Genomic DNA, 20,988 nt, shown 5'->3' on the forward strand with positions numbered 1-20,988 from the left:
CAACTGTGGAGAATGTCCTGTCCATTGGCTAGATCCAAATAGGAGTTCAGTGTTTGCGGCATGTATTGTGCTTGGTTGATGCAGTAGTTTGAGCAGAACCCCCTAGGTCCAGATCTGCCTGTCATGATGTTCTGCTTGTCGGTTTCTAGGAGTCTATGGATCCTTCTATTTCTCCATTCTCCCATGCTTCTCTTACCTAGAGTCCCAATAGGATGTCCCTGCATCTGTCCTCTTCTTCTTGTTAGTGAAGAATTTCATGGGACATCCCTTTTGGGCTAGTGTCCAATTATGAGTGAATATATATCATGTGAGTTTTTCTGGGTCTGGGTTAATTCACTCACATTGATGATTTCTAGTTCTACCTGTTTGCTCACAAACTTCAGGATTTCCTTGTTTTTAATATCTGAGTAGTATTCCTTAGTGTAAATGTACCACAGTTTCTTTATCCATTCTTCTACTGAGGGGCGTGTAGGTTGTTTCCAGTTTCTGGAATAAGGCTGGACAAACATGGTTGAGCATATGTCCATCTTCCACCCATCAGGATAGCTAAGATCAAAACTATATTTCTAATCTTAATGTCATTAAAATTATCTTCTATCTTTATTCCATATAACAAAGCTGTGGCTCAGACATTATAAAAATAATAGTTTGTAGTCCAAAAGAATGTTTTCAAGAAGACATGTTTTAATTGACTTGTCAGTATTTGAAAATTGTTTAACATAAACACTCACATTCTTATTTTATATTGAAAATTTAAAACACTTGCATATACTTGGCTGAGGTTTAGATATCCTGAACACTTTGTGTAAACCTGCCCTCCTCTACTTTGACAAATGCCTGCCAGGTAACCCATGCATCTCTCCATTTTCTACCTTAACCCATCCCAGCTATCTGGTGGGTCTTTTATAGGTCTCTGAACATATAACATTTGACTTTGACAGTTGTGTAATATATCTTTCTCTTAATTTAATATGGGCATTTCATTTTAAACTGTTATTTATTATAATTTATTTACGTTACATCCCAGTTGTAATCCCCTTGCTCTTATCGTCCCATTCCATCCTTCCCTCTCTCTTCCACCCTATTACCCTCCCCTAGACCTCTGACAGGGTGGGGGTGGCCCCCACCATCTGATCACAGTCTACCAGGTTTCATCAGGGTAGCCTCTATCCCCATTCCTTTGTGTGCCTGCAAGGCCTGCCTGGCAAGGGACAGTGATCAAATCTCATGCACCAGAGTTCATGTCAGAGGTGGTCTTATCTCTTCCCTGACCCTAAACACACACATGGAGAATTAGCTGTCTGACAGTTACATCTGAATAAGGGGCCTGGTACTCTGCATGCGTTGTCCATGGTACATCAGTTTGTGCAGGCCCCCTTCGGTCCAGATCTGTTGGCGTTGATGGTCTTCCTGTGGATCACCTCACCCCTCTGGGTTTTTCTATCCCCCCCACTCATACAGCTCTCAACACTCTGCCCAGAGTCCATCTGAGAGTCCCAGTATCTGTCCCAAACCCATGCAGAGTGGAATTTCTCCTCAAAGGACATCTATGTTGGGCTAATATCCACTTATAAGTGAGTATACATCATCCATGTCTTTCTGGGTCTGGGTTACCTCACTCAGGATGATCTTTTTTAGTTCCATTCATTTGCCTGCAAATACCCCTCCTGGACATATACCCGAAAGATGCTCTGCCATACAATAAGGACATTTGATCAACTATGTCCATAACAGTTTTATTCATAATATGCAGAATCTTGAAACAACCTAGATGTCCCTTAACTGAAGAATGGTTTAAAGAAACTGTGGTATATTTACACAATGGAACACTATTCAGCTACCAAGAACAAATAATTTCATTTTTACTAATTAATATTTTGAGTTCTAATTACACAATGGAACACTATTCAGCTACCAAGAATAATTTCATTTTTACTAATTAATATTTTGAGTTCTAATTAAACTAATTTACCTGTCGCCATGTCAAGATAACACATTCCTAGAATTTTATTTCTGAGACTTAAAACCTTCTCATAGAATCTGAAAATTTCTAGCAATCACCTAGTTTTTTCAGTATGAACATACCATACTATGCATGCAATTTCTCAGATGCCCAGATAACCTGTGCCAAATTCTGAGGTGCTAGGTTCCTCTGCACTGTAGTTTCATTTTAAGGCTTCTTTATTTTCCAATTCTTTTTGATCCTTCAGATTTCTTTCTTAGTCTTTTACAAAATGCAAACTTTTCTCTTAATCTCCATGTACAAAGTTAAGCAAAATTGGCAGTTGCTTTTCCAGAACCTTTTTTTTTTTCCTTCAATTAATATTTTCTAAGTACATGAAAGGGAACAGTGAGGAAAGAGTTAGCTTAATGAAACAGGAATAAGAGATGACAGCTAAAAATAAGTAAAGAGTCAAAATAATGTTGCTAGAAAGGTAAAGGCAGAGTTGAGACGGGCATTAAGAAGACAAACTTGTAAGATTAGGGAAAGATAAACAGAGTATACAACACCCATTTGGAAAGCAAAAATGTCCACCTTTGTGATAGTGCTTTAATTGTTGGTGAAGGGCACACAAAGCACATGCTCTATGTAGGAATTCAAGACCCATCTCAATGGGCCCAAGGCTTGAATCTATAATCCTGCTAACCACCGGGACCAGGTGGGGGGAGGGGGCGAGGCAGTTAGGAAGCCTATGCAGGATGCATAATTTGGATTGCTGGCTAAACTGACATAGCAGAAAACAGTCTCCTAAATATGCTTTGACACTTGTAGATGACAATAACTGCCACCATTACACAGATTTTTCCTTATGACAAACAATAGTAATTGAAGAGACACATGACTGCCCAAATGCACAAAGTAAGTCGGAGATGTGGGCTGAGTCTTAAATCAGTAACTGATGCCATCTCTTATGAGGCTTAGAGGACATTTCAGTCAAAGATACAGGAAATAGGGAAGAGAGAGAAGGTAGGGTGAAAGGCTCCGAAACGTCATCCCCCAGACTTGATGCAGGCATTGATTCACATAGTTATAGTTACCTCACTGGTTCAGACAGGACCAGGACCATCAATAATTAATTAAGAAGAGTGAGCGGATGGAGCTATGACCAGGATGTAAAGTGAATAAAAATAAATAAATAAATAAATAAATAAATAAATAAATAAATAAATAAATAAACTGTACTAAAAAGGAGAAAAGAAAGAAAATTGGGGAATGTTACAGGGCCTTACATTTACTTCAGAACAATTAGAAACTTATAGATTCTGGAAGATGAGCCTCACTCTTTTTTGATGTGTAGCCTCTTCAAAGTCCACCAGGCTACAGCACTGAGGTCTAAATCCATAATTAAACCGTCACATCTGGTTAATATTGGTTCACCCTGCAATATGGACATGGATAATGCCAGAAGATACAGTGATAGGAAGGTGAGGCCTGGTAGTGATCAGTGTACAGTGGGTACAAACTCAAACTTATGTAAACATAATAAAACTTTTTAGATACTATAATTCTTTTGCATGTTAAGCAAAAAATATTCCAAATGAAATTTCCATATTTAAGATTGTGACTGGATATTACATCATCAAAGAGTCATTCCACACATCAGCATAAACTGAGAAAACACAAGATAGCAAAACTCCCTTAATAATTTAAGACATAAAACCACTTAAAATTATTCTTAAAAATTGGACAAGATGTGTTGGAGATTGACTTACATTTAGAATTTTAGGTATACCAAGATAGGAAAGATGTTTTCTTCAAGGCTGTTAAATACAAATAGCTAAAATACTAAGAATGTAACATTTATATAATTCTTGATTGTGTCATGGTTCTTCTTGATGTAGGTAGTTTATTGTATGTATGTGGAATAATATAAATGCATAAGGAGAAAATAAAAGTAAATAAAAATTAAAAAACATTGTTTTCACAGAAAAAAAGATACAAAATTTCCTGGCAATTCATGCAAACATGAGTATTCAGCTCTGAGAAAATATTAACATTTTCATTACCACATATATTTTATTTTATTTAAGAGTCCTTTTAACAGGTAGTTTACTTACTTTGCCTCCATGCATGATGCTTTATGCTATCTTCCACTTTCAAGTCTTTTATTCTGTTTATAGGGAACACTTTGCAATTAGACTCCTCAGGGAGTAGTTAATCTCCCAGATCTACACACTGAGGGCATTCCTGGTGTTGTCTTTCCTGCATTTTCATGGTTATGTAAAACACCTGTTCCTGTTTTGTGTTTTCTCTTTTCCTATAACTTGGAGAGGGAGGGAAAGAAAGAGTCTGGTCATCCAAACTCATTACAAAATTCAAAAGCACTTGAGCACCTTAATACCCAGTGCTGTCTAAATAAGTAAATAAATATACTATACCTTTAAACTGAAAAGAGGTATATATTCCATAACATATTCTATGTGATTAAATCAGAATAACATATATAAATATAAACAGGACTTTTAGGATGAAGTTAAACTACTAAAAATTAAGTGAGGAAAAGTAAACTTACTCACTATTTTTACCTTGAAAATAAGTATTTGTCACCTTTAGGAGAAATTACTTTTATTGGGTTTTACTCAAATTTATCTCATCTTAGGCAGTGTGCTTCTTGCTGATTTTAATTATGTTTTCTTTACACAGTCTTTCCTGGTTTTCATTTTCTGCTTTGGGTTCATTTCATCATTATTCATTATCTATGCAAATCCTTTCAGGGAAGACATGCATTAGATTCCTATTCTTATGCAGATATAACTAAGATGTATTTCAAGATTAATCCTCATTGTTGCTTCACTCATGACAGTTTATCAGTGTTTTGTGAAGACAGAGAGACTAAAATGTCCAATTAAGCATTGTAGAGCTGAAACACTTAGAGGTGATTCCAGACCCTGGCTTAAATAGGCTTGGTCATCCACTTTCAGACAAGAGTAATGTGTGTGTGTGTGTGTGTGTGTGTGTGTGTGTGTGTGTGTGTGTGTGTGTGTTTCTTGAGCAAATAGCTTGTTTTATATAGAATATTTTATACAGTATATTTCTTAATTTTAGCTGACACATGGAACCAAATTTGTATATACTGTATACTTAGCAGTAGCATCTGATATGTGCAGATATAGAAACATCATGTAAAACTTAAATCAGGTTAAACACTTTTGCCTCGCAAATATGTCGTTAGGGTGAAGCCTTTAAAATTCCTTCATTTTACAATTTTAAAATGTAAAAGTAAGTTTTTATCAATGTTCATCCTGCTGTACAATAGGACTTCATAGTGTTTTAAGCTATCTTATAATAAATTAATGATATCATTAAACTTTTCTTAGATATGCAAATAACTACAGTAAAGAGCAAATAGAAACTTGGTACTTGTTTTGTCTTTGTTTGTAGAGTTCAGGCACCTCTGCCTAGAAAACAGCACTGCACACACTCTCTGGGTATTTTCACCCTAATTAACACTCATATCAACCTTATTCAGACACACCCACAGTCCAGCCTCATCTATAGAGTTCACCGGTTAAGTTTGTTTCTGCAGATGATTGCTGGTTATATTAAGGAGACTGTCAGAAAAAAGAAATCTAACATTCAGAGGTGTTAAAATGAGTAGATCCATTACAACACAAGACTAGAATGATGTAAGAAAAGTGCATCACTGGTAACTACCAGAGATGATAAATAATCTCCCCATAGAAGATTATAATTGTAAATGTATTTTATAAAATATTTTTTCAGAGAATTGCTAAGGAGATTGTATCACTCACACCAGTGCTACTTTGTGATTGTTTTAACAGTTCTCAGAGTGTTTAGAGCCTTACTGCCTATCAGGTCACTCACAAAAGAACATTTGTATAGATTTGCTGTTTGGGTGGTTTTCTTTAGGGTCTACAGTCAGTAACAGAAATGGAGAAATTGTTTAATCCCTTCCATAGACAATAATGCTACATCAGTTAAGATTTGCTCAAGTCAACATGAGAAGAAATATTTCAGAATTGAGAGTAGCAGAACTAGTTATATATTTAGGCATGGCACATTCCAGAAACAGCAAGAGCCAATACTAGCACAAGCAAACTCTGTGAATATGAAAGATAACAGGGCAGGAAACTGGACAGGAAGTCAACAAAAATGAATTTGAATTCCATGTTAGACAGTTTCTAACTGATTCTATAAGAAACAGCCACAATTAGACTAGTTGTTTAGAACTTAAGATGCTTTTATTTCTAGACAGATGTTTTATGTTGATAATGATGAGATATGATAGATAATTGATTTACCCTAAGGATTTTAGATGTACCAGATAGGAAAGATGTTTTCTTCAAGGCTGCCAAATACAAATAGCCAAAACACTAACAATGTAAAATTTACATAATTACTGACTGTGTCATGGTCCCTCTCGCTGTAGGTAATTTATTATATATATGTATATTGTATATATGCGTAATAATATAAATGTATACATAAAAAATAAAAAATATATTTAATAAAAAAGAAACAGCCACATAAGTCTGCGTGTAATTGAGTATCATAATCAAGTATATATTCTAGATAGACCAGTATAATAGCAGGAGGATGCTTAAGGGAAGAAAGAAACCAGAGTCGGAGAATAGATAAGCGACAATCTACTATAGTCAAGAAAAGCTATATAGAATTCCTAAGCACGAAGATGAAGAAAACCAGGAAATCAGATGCATCCTAATAACAGTTCATTCCAAGTCTGTGGCACTGTTTATAGCTAATAGTGAAGTACAGGGGAAAGTTAGAGGGTGTTTAAGGAAGAGTTGTGTCAATTAAAAGTTTACAGAATTCTGTGCATTTAAATGTGTCCATAATTTTATGTTTACTTTCTGGAAATACATAAAAGTAAGAGGGCAGCCATCTTTTAAAATGTTCTCAGAATTCCTAGGATACCTGGGAAAAAAATTTATCTCGAAATCCAAATAAATGACAATGGTGATGCAGGTACTTTTAGGTTACCAACTCCAACATGAAGATCTACGTCTCGAAATAAGTTAGAACAATTGTCCTCGTGCTGTTTTCCAGAAGAATGATTGTGGGCTTATCATGCACATGCACATAGTATAACTTGATTTCCAAAACAAGAATGCTGTAAACCCTTTACAACAATAGTGTATATTAAAATGCATGCTCAAATGCAGCTTACTTAAAAAGATAACCCAGTATTTTGACAGGCTAGGAAAAAAATAACATGCTGGGATTTTAATGAAATAAGGCAGAGAAATGCAATTCACAGTTATTAGCACCTAGGAATTTTTTAGTCGAGGAAGAGGATAAAAAGGGACCTTTTTTAAACTAGCATTTTCATTAAGAAGAAAGAGGTGGAATATTAAGAAACTATTACCACTTACTTTGTCAATTCATTAAAATTACTTGCAAGGCCCTTCTTTTGTCTTAGTGGTCTAATTCACACAAAGAAAATGAGTCGATTTAATATTGACATCTCTCCACTATTATTAGCAGTCCTTGGATACTCATTAAAGTCAAAGAAATTCCTAGCTTTGCTTTTCAAATTGCTCAACTTAAGGTATTTCTACTTCTCTTCTGGATTTGTATTAAGATAGTATTAGCTAGATATGCCTCTTGCTAACTGAAAAGGGTGAATACAGAAGATATTTATCATACCTCATACTTAAAATCACAATTCCTTGAAATATTAAAATACCAGGGTCAGATTCCTGGCATGTAAAAACACTGCAAGGCTTGTAATACAAAATATTTCAATATGTTTTATACTTTTATTTATGATTTGTTTTCTACTAATTTTCAGACTATTATGCTTTCAAATTTTAGAACGAAACTAGCATTCTAATTTCAATATACAACATTAGAGTATCATAATATACATTTCAATGCAGTCATAATTGTGCAATTTTGAACTTAACTTCTATTGAAACTATTTGATTACTGTGATTTGACACATGGTATACACCCATATTTGAAATTTCAATTTTTCTTGCAGTGAAAACATGTGGCTCTAATCTTCAAGGACCAAGTGGCACATTTACATCTCCCAACTTTCCATTCCAGTATGACAGCAATGCACAATGTGTCTGGGTCATCACAGCAGTGAATACAAATAAGGTAAGGGTAACTGCACTTATAAAGCACACTCATAAGGACAATGATGAGGAGAGGACAGAAACCTGTAACTCCATCATGATGTCACGATGCAGCTTTGTTTACCTTTTAAAGGAATATACATGAGAAATTTGAAAACCTGTGTCTCTGCTTCCAGTTACAAACATGTTAATGAACGTATTCTGAAGTTGTCATGGAATGGTTTTTGATATGTATGCTTTGAGTTTGCAAGCTGAGGCTTCTTTTCCTAAAACAGTCTTTACTTGATGTATTTTCTACTTGATGTGTGTTTCCTGTGTGTATGTTTCCATGTACAAGTAGCATTCATTGGTGTCTTGCTGTCACTAACAATAATTCAGTAATTTATTAGACATAGATGCCTAATGTACTCAGAAGCAATAGAGGATCCATATTGAGGAAGTTTCCAAAGGTTGGATTTTCTTTCTGATTGACCCTAGCATTGATAATGTATTACAGGCCACTGTACTCCAAACAAAAATATATCATCAAATGTGGACAAGAGAAACTAAACTTATATGCACTCTTTTGTTTTCACTATCCTTATTCTTTTTGAAAATGTGCATTTCTCTGTGATTTTTGTTTTAATTCTAAATTATTCACAATTCCTTACATTCTAATATGTTCTCCGCTTATAATAGAAACATCTTAGTAGTCAATGCCACAAAATATGTCAGATCATGTATCTCATACTGACATATAGTTTACAGAACATTTTAGGTTGTTTCAATTCTGAAATCAAATGCCCTTTTTCTATAAATTATGATGAGTAAAGTATGTATTCCATATTTATAGTGAATAATAAGTAAAATAACCTATATTGAGTCACTTTTCATATTAGCAGATCTTTAGAATTCCTTTAAATCTTATATGCATATTTATCAAAAGTCAGAAAAGTAAAAACAAAGAAATAGTAAATAGGACCATTAGAAAAATAAGAAAAATATTCTATCAATTCAACTACAGTCATTAATTTAATTCAAAATAATTATTTCAAATTTTAATAAATGCATCCTATGGCCAAATTATTTGTAGTTTAGAAAATAAAGATTTCAAATATAGTTTTGATGATAACCCAAGACTTGCTCAACAAATTATAAGGGTGATGGATAATCTTTACAGTACATTAAAAATATTTAATGAATTATTAAATAATCATAAGGGTCCCATTTGAGTAGTAATTATGTTTTCTGCATTTATGAGAATCCCTGAACAATGGTTCTAAGATTAAGTAGTGAAGATCTGCATTGCATTCACTTGATAATGAATGTGTGGGTATGTATGTATATGTGTATGTATATATGCATTTATGTATACACATATGTATGTACGCATGTATGTAGGTGTGCATGCATTCATGTATGCATGAATGTATATGCTCATTATGGTAGGTCTCACAAAAATCTATATATATTATATTGAAATAAACATAAACTAAGTGTATTATTAACTATGGAAGAATCAAATTACTTTAGCTCAGTGAAAATTTGTTTTGTGTCTGATGATCATGTAAAATACCATCAACTTGTGGCCCTTTCTAAAAGTATAGAAGACATTGGCTTTGGGAAGTTTAAATTACTGTCATGATTGAGTTATCTTTAGTTTCAAGGATTTTTAGTTTTCTTCGTATTTATCTAATATGATATTCTACACTTTTTTCTATCTATGAGTAAATATAAAAACTGATTTTATTAGTATAATTATAATAACATAAAAATACTACTAATAATAATTAGTAAAATTATCTCTATTTGGAATGTGCTATAGAAATTTTTTCATACTTTTAAACCCTAAATCATATTGATGATTCTATGTTACATATTTATTTTACTTAAGTATAAATATGAGAGAGATAGACAGAGACTAACACAGAGATAAACAGAGATAGAAGGAGAGTGAGACTAAACATATCCATTAATACAAGAATTATGTTTTCCTTTTGCATAATGCATGCATACATACATACATACTTCTATTTTATAGTACACAAATAGTTTCAGCACATAGCTTGAAAAAAACCTTTGGAAAGGTTTACTTCCACAAAGTAGTCTGGCCTGGCATCTGTGGTCTCAGGGTTTGCAGGACCTCTGTCCAGGTCTTTCTTGCCTTTATGGTCTCTGCTGAGAAATCGGGTGTAATTCTGATAGGTTTGCCATTAAATGTTATTTGGCCTTTTTCCCTTGCAGCTTTTAATATTTTTTCTTTGTTCTGTATATTTTGTGTTTTGATAATTATGTGACAGGAAGTTTTTCTTTTCTAGTCTATTCTATTTGGTGTTCTGTAGGCCTCTTGTATGTTTATAGGCATTTCTTTCTTTATATTGGGGAAGTTTTCTTTTATGATTTTGTTGAGAATATTTTCTGGGCCTTGGAGTCTGGTATCTTCTCTTTCCTCAATGCCTATTATCCTCAGATTTCTTCTTTTCATGGTGTCCTTGATTTCTTGGATGTTTTCTGTCAGGATTTTTCCAGATTTAGCATTTTCTTTAATGGTTGCTTCAAAATCTATGATTGTGTCTTCTAGACCTGACATTCATTCCTCCATCTCTTGCATTCTATTAGACAGTCTCGCCTCTGTGTTGCTTTCCTTCCTCTCTGAGCTCTCACATTTTCTTTTCTTCTGTCTGTGTATTTATCATTGACTCCATTTTCATCTTTAGATCTTGAACTATTCTATTGATTTCTTTCATCTGATTGTATATTCCTTTGTTTCTTCAAGCCTACAGAGCTTGAACAGTTTTATTGATTTCCTTCATGGTTGTTTATATTTTCCTGAATTTTTTCCAGTGCCTCTCTATAGGCCTCTTTTATGTTTTCCAACTGTTTGGCTGCGTCTTCCTGCATTTGATTACAAATTGTACTTGTCTCCTCCATTATGAATCTCATTACTAAGAATCTGAGGTCATTTTTTTGTATTTCTGTTGTGTTTGCGTTCTCTAAGTTATTTTCTTTGGGATAGCTGGGATCTGGAGATGCTATATTGTTTTTATTTTTGTTTTTTTTTTTTTTTAATATGATTTTATGCTGTCCTTTAGTCATCTTGTTATCTCTGTTTTTGGCAAGTAGCTCCCAGAGTTGGGTGGAGGGAGCCTGAGGGTAGAATCACCCGTTTTCTCATGATTTCCCTAGGCCAGAAGCTCTCCTGCTTCACTGGTCTGGATAGCAGGAGGCCAGCCCTGTAGTTTGGGTCTCTCACTGCCAGTGATCCCTAGCTCCCCTGTATTGTGGGTCTTGTAATTGTCCTAGGTCTCAGAATGTGCGCTGGGTCAGGCCAAAGTGTCCAGAGCCTTCTGGGACCCCTTGTGGCACCGGAGATCTCCAGGGACTTAAGCAGGTTGGGCGGGCAGGGTTGGATGGTCACTCTAATCCCTGTCCTCCGTGATTTCCCTAGTTTCAGATCTTTAATGCTCCACTAGTCTGTGGTTCCCAGTAGCATTTTGGGACCCAGACAGTTCACAGAGTCCAGGTTAGTGTCACGGGGTCCAAACCGCACACACACTGAGTCCAGTTAGCGTCTATAGACCCAACCTGAGCGTTGAGCCCATTTCATGTCTCTGGACCCAAACGAGTCTTGGGACCCAATCCACACACTTAGTCCAGTTAGAACTGAGTCCAACCAGGGTCTCAGGCCCAACCACACACTGAGCTCACCAAGTTCATCTAGAGTCTCAGGGCCTGGGCCAAGCTCAGCTAGAGTCTCTGGACCCAAACTGCCCACCAAGTCCAGCTGGGTTCCCTGGGCCCAAACCGAATGCCGAATTCAGCTAGAGTCTCTCGGCCCAAACTGCCTGCCTAGTTCAGCCAGGGAATCTGGGCCCAAAGCACGCATCAGCTTCAGCTAGGGACTCTGGGCTCAAACTGCACACTGAGCCCAGCTAGGTTCTTTGGGCCCAAAACCATACACTGAATCCAGCCAGAGTCTCAAGGCTGGGACTGCATGTGAGCTCAGCTAGATTCAGCAGCTGAATCGCATGCCGAGCCCTGTTTAGGTCTCAGGGCACGAGCCACGTGCCAAGCTGAGCTTGGGTCATGGGGCCCAAATCTTGCAGAGTCCCCCCTCCCACAGAAATTCCCACCAGTCACCATGCCAATCGCCTCTGCCAGAGGGTTCCCAGCTCCCAACCTCCCAAAATCTTAAGTTAAGTGTAACGATAAAAAAATTTAAGTAGTATAGAAAAACCTCTGTATAGGCACATCGGTCTATTATTTTGTCTGTATTAAAAGCACGTACTAAAGATCTGTTGTATATGAGGAAACATAAACTATTAATTATTACTTCCTTATGTTCACTAGAACAGTGAAACTGATTTTCTATAGGCCAACAATATATTCATTCAGTTCTACTCACCACAAAGGCTTCCAGAACTGAAATGTATTCTTCAGTTTCATCATAGCTCTGTTCTTAGGACAAGATTGTACCGCGTTTCCATCGTTGGAGCTGGGCTTCTGACACTACCTTTAACCCTCACACACATCAAACCACTAATTCCTTCTGGAAATTTCAGGACTATGCAAATTTCAGTGTAAGTTAAGCAGGAATCATCCATTTTTCTACCCACTACTGGTGCCATAGTTTTGATTCATGGAAAAGCAGACCCAAGATTGAATTACCAAGTTGTTTGTTGAAGAACACTGAATGGAAATATAAAGATGGTAGAAAAACCAGGACATTTCAATAATAATCAACATTGTGTCTATAGACAAAAGCTAAGCAATGAAACAATGCCAAGAATCTTGTAATCCACACCTGAGAGTCTGGTCCAAATCAGAGAAGAAAGCTGAAAACTCATACTTCTACATTCCATAATCATCAGCTAAACATTTTCCAATAAAATCGCCCTGTATTATCTAAGTATATAAGTACATCATATATCCATAGAAGCTTATTGCTGAAGTCACTTATAAGCAAATGGATTCGAAAAATAGAGACATATTAAAATAAAGGCCAAGGGACATTCACGGAGTTCTGGATCAATCATTGGTAGTGTCTGCTGCCATGACAGTGTTTGCTACAATAGCAGAGAGCAAATATTCACTTCGAGGCAGAATTTCAATATTTCACTGAAAGCAAAGATATTTGGGCAGTCTTTTATAATATTAATAGAGCAATGATAACATGTATACTTTGATATGCATATGGATAGAAAACAGACAGCAAAAGAATATTCCCAAGAAAATATTGGTGGAAAGCATATATCTAGAAAACTTTGCTCATGACACTTAGAGGAAAAACAAAGATGCTGATATTTTATTTTCCATTTGATCACTAATTCATACCAGTACAGCAATCCCTTAACCATTGTATTCTCAATTCCAGCCAATAGTATCTCTCTTCTACATTAAATACTTAATTTAGTTGTAATTATTTTGTTTAAATTTACCTTGTTATGTACAGTGAATAGCTACTTAAACCCAAACTAATATCAATGACCAATCAATAAACATAAAAAGAAATACTCGAGTTGTTTTTTATGAGGAAAATCTCAGTAAAAAGAATTAGAGATGTTCTTTACCTCTACTTTGGAGAATAATGAAACCACTAATACTACAGTAGTCATGCCAATATTTTAATAGAAACAACAAAAGAAATTGGGAAGCATACATATTGTGGGATATCTGAGAGGGGATGTTTGAGACAAATAGGGCCAGATATGATAACATTTCATTAGAAAATAACTACAATTATCAAGAAGAAAGGAAAATGAAAATATAGTCTGTGATAAATTTGAATGTTATGGCATATATTATAATATAATCCTATATTTGAATAAAGTTATCTAATGAAAAGCATTCATATTATACAGTGATTAGTATTATGGGACATTTTCTTTGTGAAAAGTTCTCTTTCCTGAGACTATTATATTATATTCTGAAATATCCACCTCCTTTTCAATATTGGCAACCCTTATCTTCTCCTTCTATCTCCTTTAAAAGTCATTATATTTCAGTATTAGCAATTCATTTTCATTCTCCTTTATTTTCCATATCTAAATGTAAATTCAGTAAATTCAATCCAGCTAATTAACATTCCTGCAATATGCTAATGTTTTCTTTCACTCACATTTCCATTGTTTTCCTTTAGAATATCAACTAATTTTACAACCAGTGAGTATTGGCCAAGGTAAAGAAAATAATTATTTTGAGTATTATATGGCTTTATAAAAGGAATGATTCCATTTCTATAGTAACAATTTAGCCTAAAATGGCTGATACAATTATTTTCTTGTGAAAATAAATATATAGTTCAAAGTAGCTTGTAGTCCATCTGGGCCATGCACTTGGTGGGCAAGCATTCTACCATCAAGCTAAATCATTAATTAAAAGTTGTGATTGTTCTTTGTGATATGCTGCAGTGTTGATTCAAAATATAGCTGTTGTTCTAAAGAGAGAGAAGGATAACTTCTATGAGCCAACTATGAGTGACCATGGCCCAGAAACAGCAATTTAGGTTGTCCTTAGTGACAGGTATCACTGTGGAAACTGTTAGAAAATAAAAGCAAGTTAAAAAAAAAAAAAAAAGGCTAGAAACTCTCATGCGTATCTCTCTAATGTAGAAGCAGGCAGGAAAGATCATGTCAAAGTAAAACTGAGTTCTAATATTTTATCCAAGCAGGCAATTTCTTCCCTGTTTTCCAAAATCTGTTTCTAACAATAACTTTGATTTTATTAGTAGACATCATGAGCAGCATAGGAGAAGGCAGCAAAGTAGTGAACACAAGTTATATCCAAAATGTAATGTCAATTTCATATCCCATATTTGGAATCAAAAAAAAAAATCCATGTTTACCTCTACTACAGTGTCCTGTGTCTTATGAATTTTCCTATTTCCAACTCTATACTATGGCTTCCCCTGGGCCAGCAGACACAGACCCTGGTGCTCTGCAGCCCACAATTCAGTTAGAGAGAGTGCAGGTATGGCCCACGAACTTGCTTTTAACTGACCTTTAGAGACAGTGCCTGTGCCTGTTGGGTTCCTGGGGCTTTCTGTGGATTGGTGGGGTGGTCTGAGGTCAGAACCGCCCACAGTTCAGTACCACATACAGAGTCCAAGATATTAAGCACAGATGCAGCTCACATGTGGGTATACATTCAGACTATCGGGACTGGGCACCTGTCCTTTCTGGACCAACTGGATGATTAGACCCACCTATGCTCTATACCGTGTGGAGCTTCTCTCACTGACAGCCCTCCAGGTCTTTTGGTCTATAGCTCACAGCCTAGTCCCTAGGCTCCATCGTGCAATCACAGTGCATAGTCAGTGCTGCCATCTTGGATCCCCCACCACTACCTGTGGCAAAAATTTAACCTGTGCTTCCCTGATGCTAAAACATCACAGTGTAGGATGGCAATGTTATCTTAAAGCCACACTTAGAGTCAATGACCTCCTTACTCAACATCCTGAGAAAATGTTTTCTGACCAATCCAGCATCCAAACAAGATATACAGACCTAGGAGGTAATTGTAACATTTTTCCTTCTTGTTATTTGGGTTAGCAAAGTGGAGAGCCACTTGGGAGATACAAATACCCTACAGAGTCAAATGAGACAGGATAAACATCTTCCACATGTACGCTGCTACTTAGTCTCTTTACTTAGCTTAGACTACTGCCTTTGAATTCTAGTCTCTTTTGGCCTAACAACATATTCACCTATATTGTATGATAACAGAGACAAAATTGGAATTGAATAACATCTGCAGAAATATTATTTATCATTCTCCCTGTTTCACATAGGACTGCTTTCATACACTACTGTTAGATGCTCAGTGTGTGATGGTCTCTAATTTGTAACAGCTATCATGAAGAATTAATCATGTTTTTTTCTTTTTATTTTATTAATGATGATATAATAAATCCAAGACTGTACCTGACAAATCAAGCATTTTCACTAGACCATAATCTCAGTCTACAGCATGCTTTAAAATAATTCCCTATCCTCAGAAAGTTTGTAGATAATACTTTTCAATAAACAATAAAATAACACAGAAATATGTAATAACAGTTTGAAATACTGCAGAATACAGTGGAATACAACCAGAAGCTAAGGCTTCCTTATATAAAAATAAATGCAAACAGATAAAAGAATAGATAGATAGATAGATAGATAGATAGATAGATAGATAGATAGATATTATACAAATGGGTATACTTTTATCTACAAGAAGATGGATATAGAACCCAGTCAGTATAATTCCATTATTAGTAAGGGTTAATGCTAGAAAAATACCTTTCTTCTTAATTTAATTTTGTTAACCACATATTATTTTGTCTTAAATAATTTTAGGTATATAAAATTTATTATATAAAATTATACACAGTATTCTCAATGATAAGAATATTTTCACAAAAATATTTGAAAAATATAAAAATATAAGTGTATTATTTGTGTCTATCATGACATTTATATTGTATCCTGCAAGAACTAACTGTGGATGAATGATGTAAAGACCCAACACTTTTTACCTTTGTGCTCTAGATTTAATATTTCATGCAATTTTCATTTTATGTAGCCATGTCCCTTCAGCAAAGCATTTGAAGTGTCTTATTCAATATGGCATTGTTTCATGTTCCAATCCCCTACAGATGAAAACTAGTGTCCAGATGAAAAAGGCATCGTAAAGTAAAAGAAAGCTAAAAGGATTTTATCATCCCATCAATATTTTTCTCTGTCCCTAGACTCTTCTTTTACTCTGGCAGTAAAATATGAGCCCTTATAAGAATTGAAGCTATTAACCTGATGCAAAAGGAAAATGGATGAACCTTAGAGTATTCCTTGAACTGGTACTTTTTATTATTAATGGTCTAAGTGAGCTCCTTAGAATAGATCCTATGTAACAAAATATGTAAGTACAGCATTACAGTATGTAACCTTTGGAGAGCATAAGAGATTATTCTCTATAACATGAGACTGCTTCTAAACAAGTAACTAATAGATCTGTGTTCTTTATTTTTTTAAGCCTTTTATATTCTGTATTAACATATTTCACAAAACTTGTTTGGTATCTTTGTGTAGTTTTATAAAAGTAGACTATTTAGAATTGTTATGAAATATTTTCATGTATTTAATATGTTACCTTTAGCATTATACTATTATGATATGATATGAATTTGATATTTTTAAGTAATAACATTTGATAAAATAATCTTTTGAAGCAAAAATTTGTATATGACCTTTCTACAGTGTTTTCTTATATGTAAAAATTAAAAAGAAAAATGACTGCCATCATATTTATCTGAAGTAAATAATTCTTAATATTGTCTACACTTTCCCGTTCCTGTATACATAGAACAGCATGAGACTTCAGCATCCCTTACTGTGTCCTGTTTCCACTTACATCCAGAGTAACCTTGATGGTGAATGGACCAAATAAAGAACAAACATATACCACCCACTCTAATTCCTTATCATATTGTGTTTACCTCATATGACGTTCGAAGTTTTAAGGAGATCACTTTTCTTCCACTTCTGGCCTTTCTTCTCATCACTTCTTGCCACACACTTTATATTTCCTGAATTGTGAGTTCTTTATGCTGTTTGGATCAGCTCTGAATATTATTCTCTAGTGTGTGTTGTGTAGTTTTATGTCACTTTGACCCAAATTAGTATCATTTGAATAGAAAGTGATTCTCAATTTTCTCCCTCTAGACTGTCCTGTAGGCAAGCCTGTTGGCCATTTTCTTGATTTATGATTGTGCTCAGTGGGCTGTGTATGTGGTCCTAGATGGTATAAGAAAGCAGGCTGACCAATTCAGGGGGAAACAAGCATCACTCCTCCATATCCTCTGTATCAGTTCTGAATGAGGGACGATAAGCTGTATGATGAAATAATCCCATTTTCTCCCAAGATGCTTTTCTCATGGTATTTTATAACAGCAATAGAAACCCAAACTAAGATACCTTGTTCACAGTTTCAGTATCTCCTGCCCTGACTTGGCTTTTCCTCCTGAGGAAGCCATTCCTCTACTCTTCCAATGGAATGGGCAGTTTCCACCTGTTTCCAGAAGAAATAACTGCCATATCCATGTTACAGAGCACTCTGTCATGCATATTGTATCTAGCCTGGCTAAGTTCAGTCTTCTCTTTTGGACATTGATGACAATGTCTGGAAAGTACATGAAGAAGCTAGTTTATAAAGTATGTTGACATGCACACCTCAGTTACAAATATTCATATTTCTAATTACATATATATTCTAGATTAATTTACTTAGCAATCAGAAAATTATTAATACTGGAGGAACTTTTTTTTTTATTCTGGAACATACATAATGGAGAAAAGTACTAAAGAAAATAAAACACTTTTAGCTGTTGACAGTATCAAAGGAGTGCTCTTCCCAGGAATTTCACTGGTGTGATCTAAAGAAGAATCCTCTTCCTCAAGACATATTGTGAGCAGATATGAGCATCTTCCTGATGGTAATTAAGTTACTTAGACAAACAGTAGCTGTGAATTACTAAGGGCCCACTGCTTATCCCCCACCTTGTGTGTTTCTTCACAGCATCGTGTATAAAGACTGTTTTCTGTGTCTCGGAGAACTGTCTAACTTTGTATGACACTCTGTGGAAGAGATGGAGCTTAACCCCAGGCATTTCCTGTGCCCTTCACTATGTGATCCTGTCTCACTAATGAGCATAGCTTGATATTGGTGTTAAAGCATCATTAATTTGTTGAGTTAAACACTATCAAAGGCTAATTTGAATGCTGTACTAATTACATAAGTAGAAAATGTCCCTTAGAAGGGTCAGGTACTAGAAAAACATTGAGAAATTTTATCTGCTTTCAGGCTAAGTAAAAATCCACACTTTACATGGAAGATAAATAGCTCATGATAATTTAAGAACTCTATTATTAACAAAAGAATTGAGCAAATACTAATTGCATTCTTTAAAATTCTCCAATAACGTGGAAGGCATATACTTGACATGAATAAATGTTAATGTTTTAATGATTTACTTTATTCACGTCCATGCGTGTGTGTGTATGTGCGCACGTGGTGCATGTGCATGTGTTTACTTGTGTATGTATGAGCACGTGAGTATGTGCAGCTGCTCCAAATGGCACCTTGAATGCTTTGGAGTTGTAGGCACAGGCATTTGTCAGCCTTTAAGTATGGATGCCCAGGTCTGAGTTCTCCTCCCCTGATATAGCAGTATTTGTTTTTAACCTTTGAGCTATCTCTCCAGGCCCTACTCTTTTTTTTATTAGATATGATCTATGTTGGAGAAGCACAGTGTTCCAAAAATTTGTAGCACTTGTCTACCCAAAAGAAAAACAGCATGATGTTTTTAGCAAATATATTTTGACATTAAGCAAACTGCACATTCGTGCTTAACTTTTTTCCTATTATCTGAATAAACACAGATAAATTACCTAGAAAACAGCAGTCCTTTAAACTAAATATTTGTTATCTTTGTTTGAATGGTTTCTATTTAAGTATGGGAAAAATCAAAGTAAATGTTTTTAGTCATCAGGAATTGCAATACGATAAACTACTCTCCAGAGATATAAAGGTCCTAAGCCTGCTCAAGAAACACCTGTTTCTTCGCATTACACTTCATTAAATAGGTTCTGTATTCAAATTATATATTCCCATAGTTAGTAGAGTCAGAAAAAAAAAATCAATTCAGCACAGATTGTTATTTAAATTTATTTTTTAAATCTGGATATTATATTATGACCCATACTCAACATACTATATGTGCCCTTCAATTAACTAAAATCAGGACACTTACAAGCTTAATAATCTAAATGCTAACAAATGGAATCAGACTGACAAGCTCTTCATAAATGACTGAGCAATTTTGCTGTCACTTATGTCACTTGAGTTTTTGATCTTAGTCATTCTGACTGGTGTAACATAGAATCTCAGAATCACTTTGATTTGTATTTCCATTATGAATAAGAACATTGAGCATTTCCTTAAGTGCTTCTTGGCCATTAGAGATTCTTTTGTTGAGAATTCTGGTTTTAGCTCTGTAATCCATTTTTAGTTGGATTATTTGGTTTGTTGTTGTTTTGATTTCTTGAGTTCTTTATATATTTTGGTTACTAGCACTCTGTTGGATGTGGGAAGAGTATGGGTGGGAGATGAGAGGGCTAGGAAAGAGAAGGGAAATCAATGGGGGGAGCATCTCTGAGACAAGCTGGAGACCTGTGACAGGGTATGCTTCTGGGAGGATATGGGAATGACTCTAGCTGAGACTCCTAGCAGGAGTGGACATCAAGACTATGATGAATACAGCCTAGCCTGGCAGGAATTTTAGTGGAGGGAGACAGACACCAACCCACCCCCCCCAAAAAAAAACCTTTAAAACCAAATTTACATGACTACAGGATATACAGACATGAAGATGGAACAAAGATTGAGGGAAGAGCCAACCAATGATTAGCTCAAATTGAGACTCACCCCATGGGAGAAAGCCAACTCTTGACACTATTAGTGATACTCTGCTAGGCTTGCAGACAGTAACCTAGCATAACTGTCCTATAAGAGGCTCCACCCAGCAGCAGATAAGAACAGATGCAGAGACCCATAGCCAAATATTAGGTGGAGCTCAGGGAGTTTTGTAGAAGAGTGGGAAAGAGAATAGAGCGACATGAACTGGACAAGAACTCCACCAGAAGAACAACAGAGTCAACTAACCTAGGCCCACAGGAGCTTACAGAAACTGCAACATCAATCAAAGTCATACAGGAACTTGACCTAGGCCTCTTACACACATGTACCTGGTAAGCTGTTTGGTATTCATATAGATCCATTAGCATATAGCGGGGAGGTTGTCTCTGACATGGACTCTGTTGCCTGCTTGTAGATCATTTTGCCTTATCTAGGCTGCCTACTCTGGCCTTAGTGGGAGAGGATGCTTTTAGTCCTGATATGACTTAA

At 35.5% G+C, this 20,988-nt stretch overlaps 1 protein-coding gene across 2 annotated transcripts in view; it reads left to right on the forward strand.

The window, feature by feature from the left end:
* Nucleotides 1-20,988, forward strand: part of Csmd3 (CUB and Sushi multiple domains 3) — a 1,090,370-nt gene that overhangs the window by 506,923 nt on the left and 562,459 nt on the right. For both annotated transcript variants that reach the window (XM_051159708.1, XM_051159709.1), the window contains one exon: nt 7,968-8,089. In XM_051159708.1, the coding sequence (XP_051015665.1) occupies nt 7,968-8,089 (122 nt within the window). The remainder of the gene's footprint in view (nt 1-7,967; nt 8,090-20,988) is intronic.

The sequence above is a fragment of the Acomys russatus genome, chromosome 17 (genome assembly GCF_903995435.1).
Source record: "Acomys russatus chromosome 17, mAcoRus1.1, whole genome shotgun sequence".
Classification (NCBI taxonomy): Eukaryota; Metazoa; Chordata; class Mammalia; order Rodentia; family Muridae; genus Acomys; species Acomys russatus.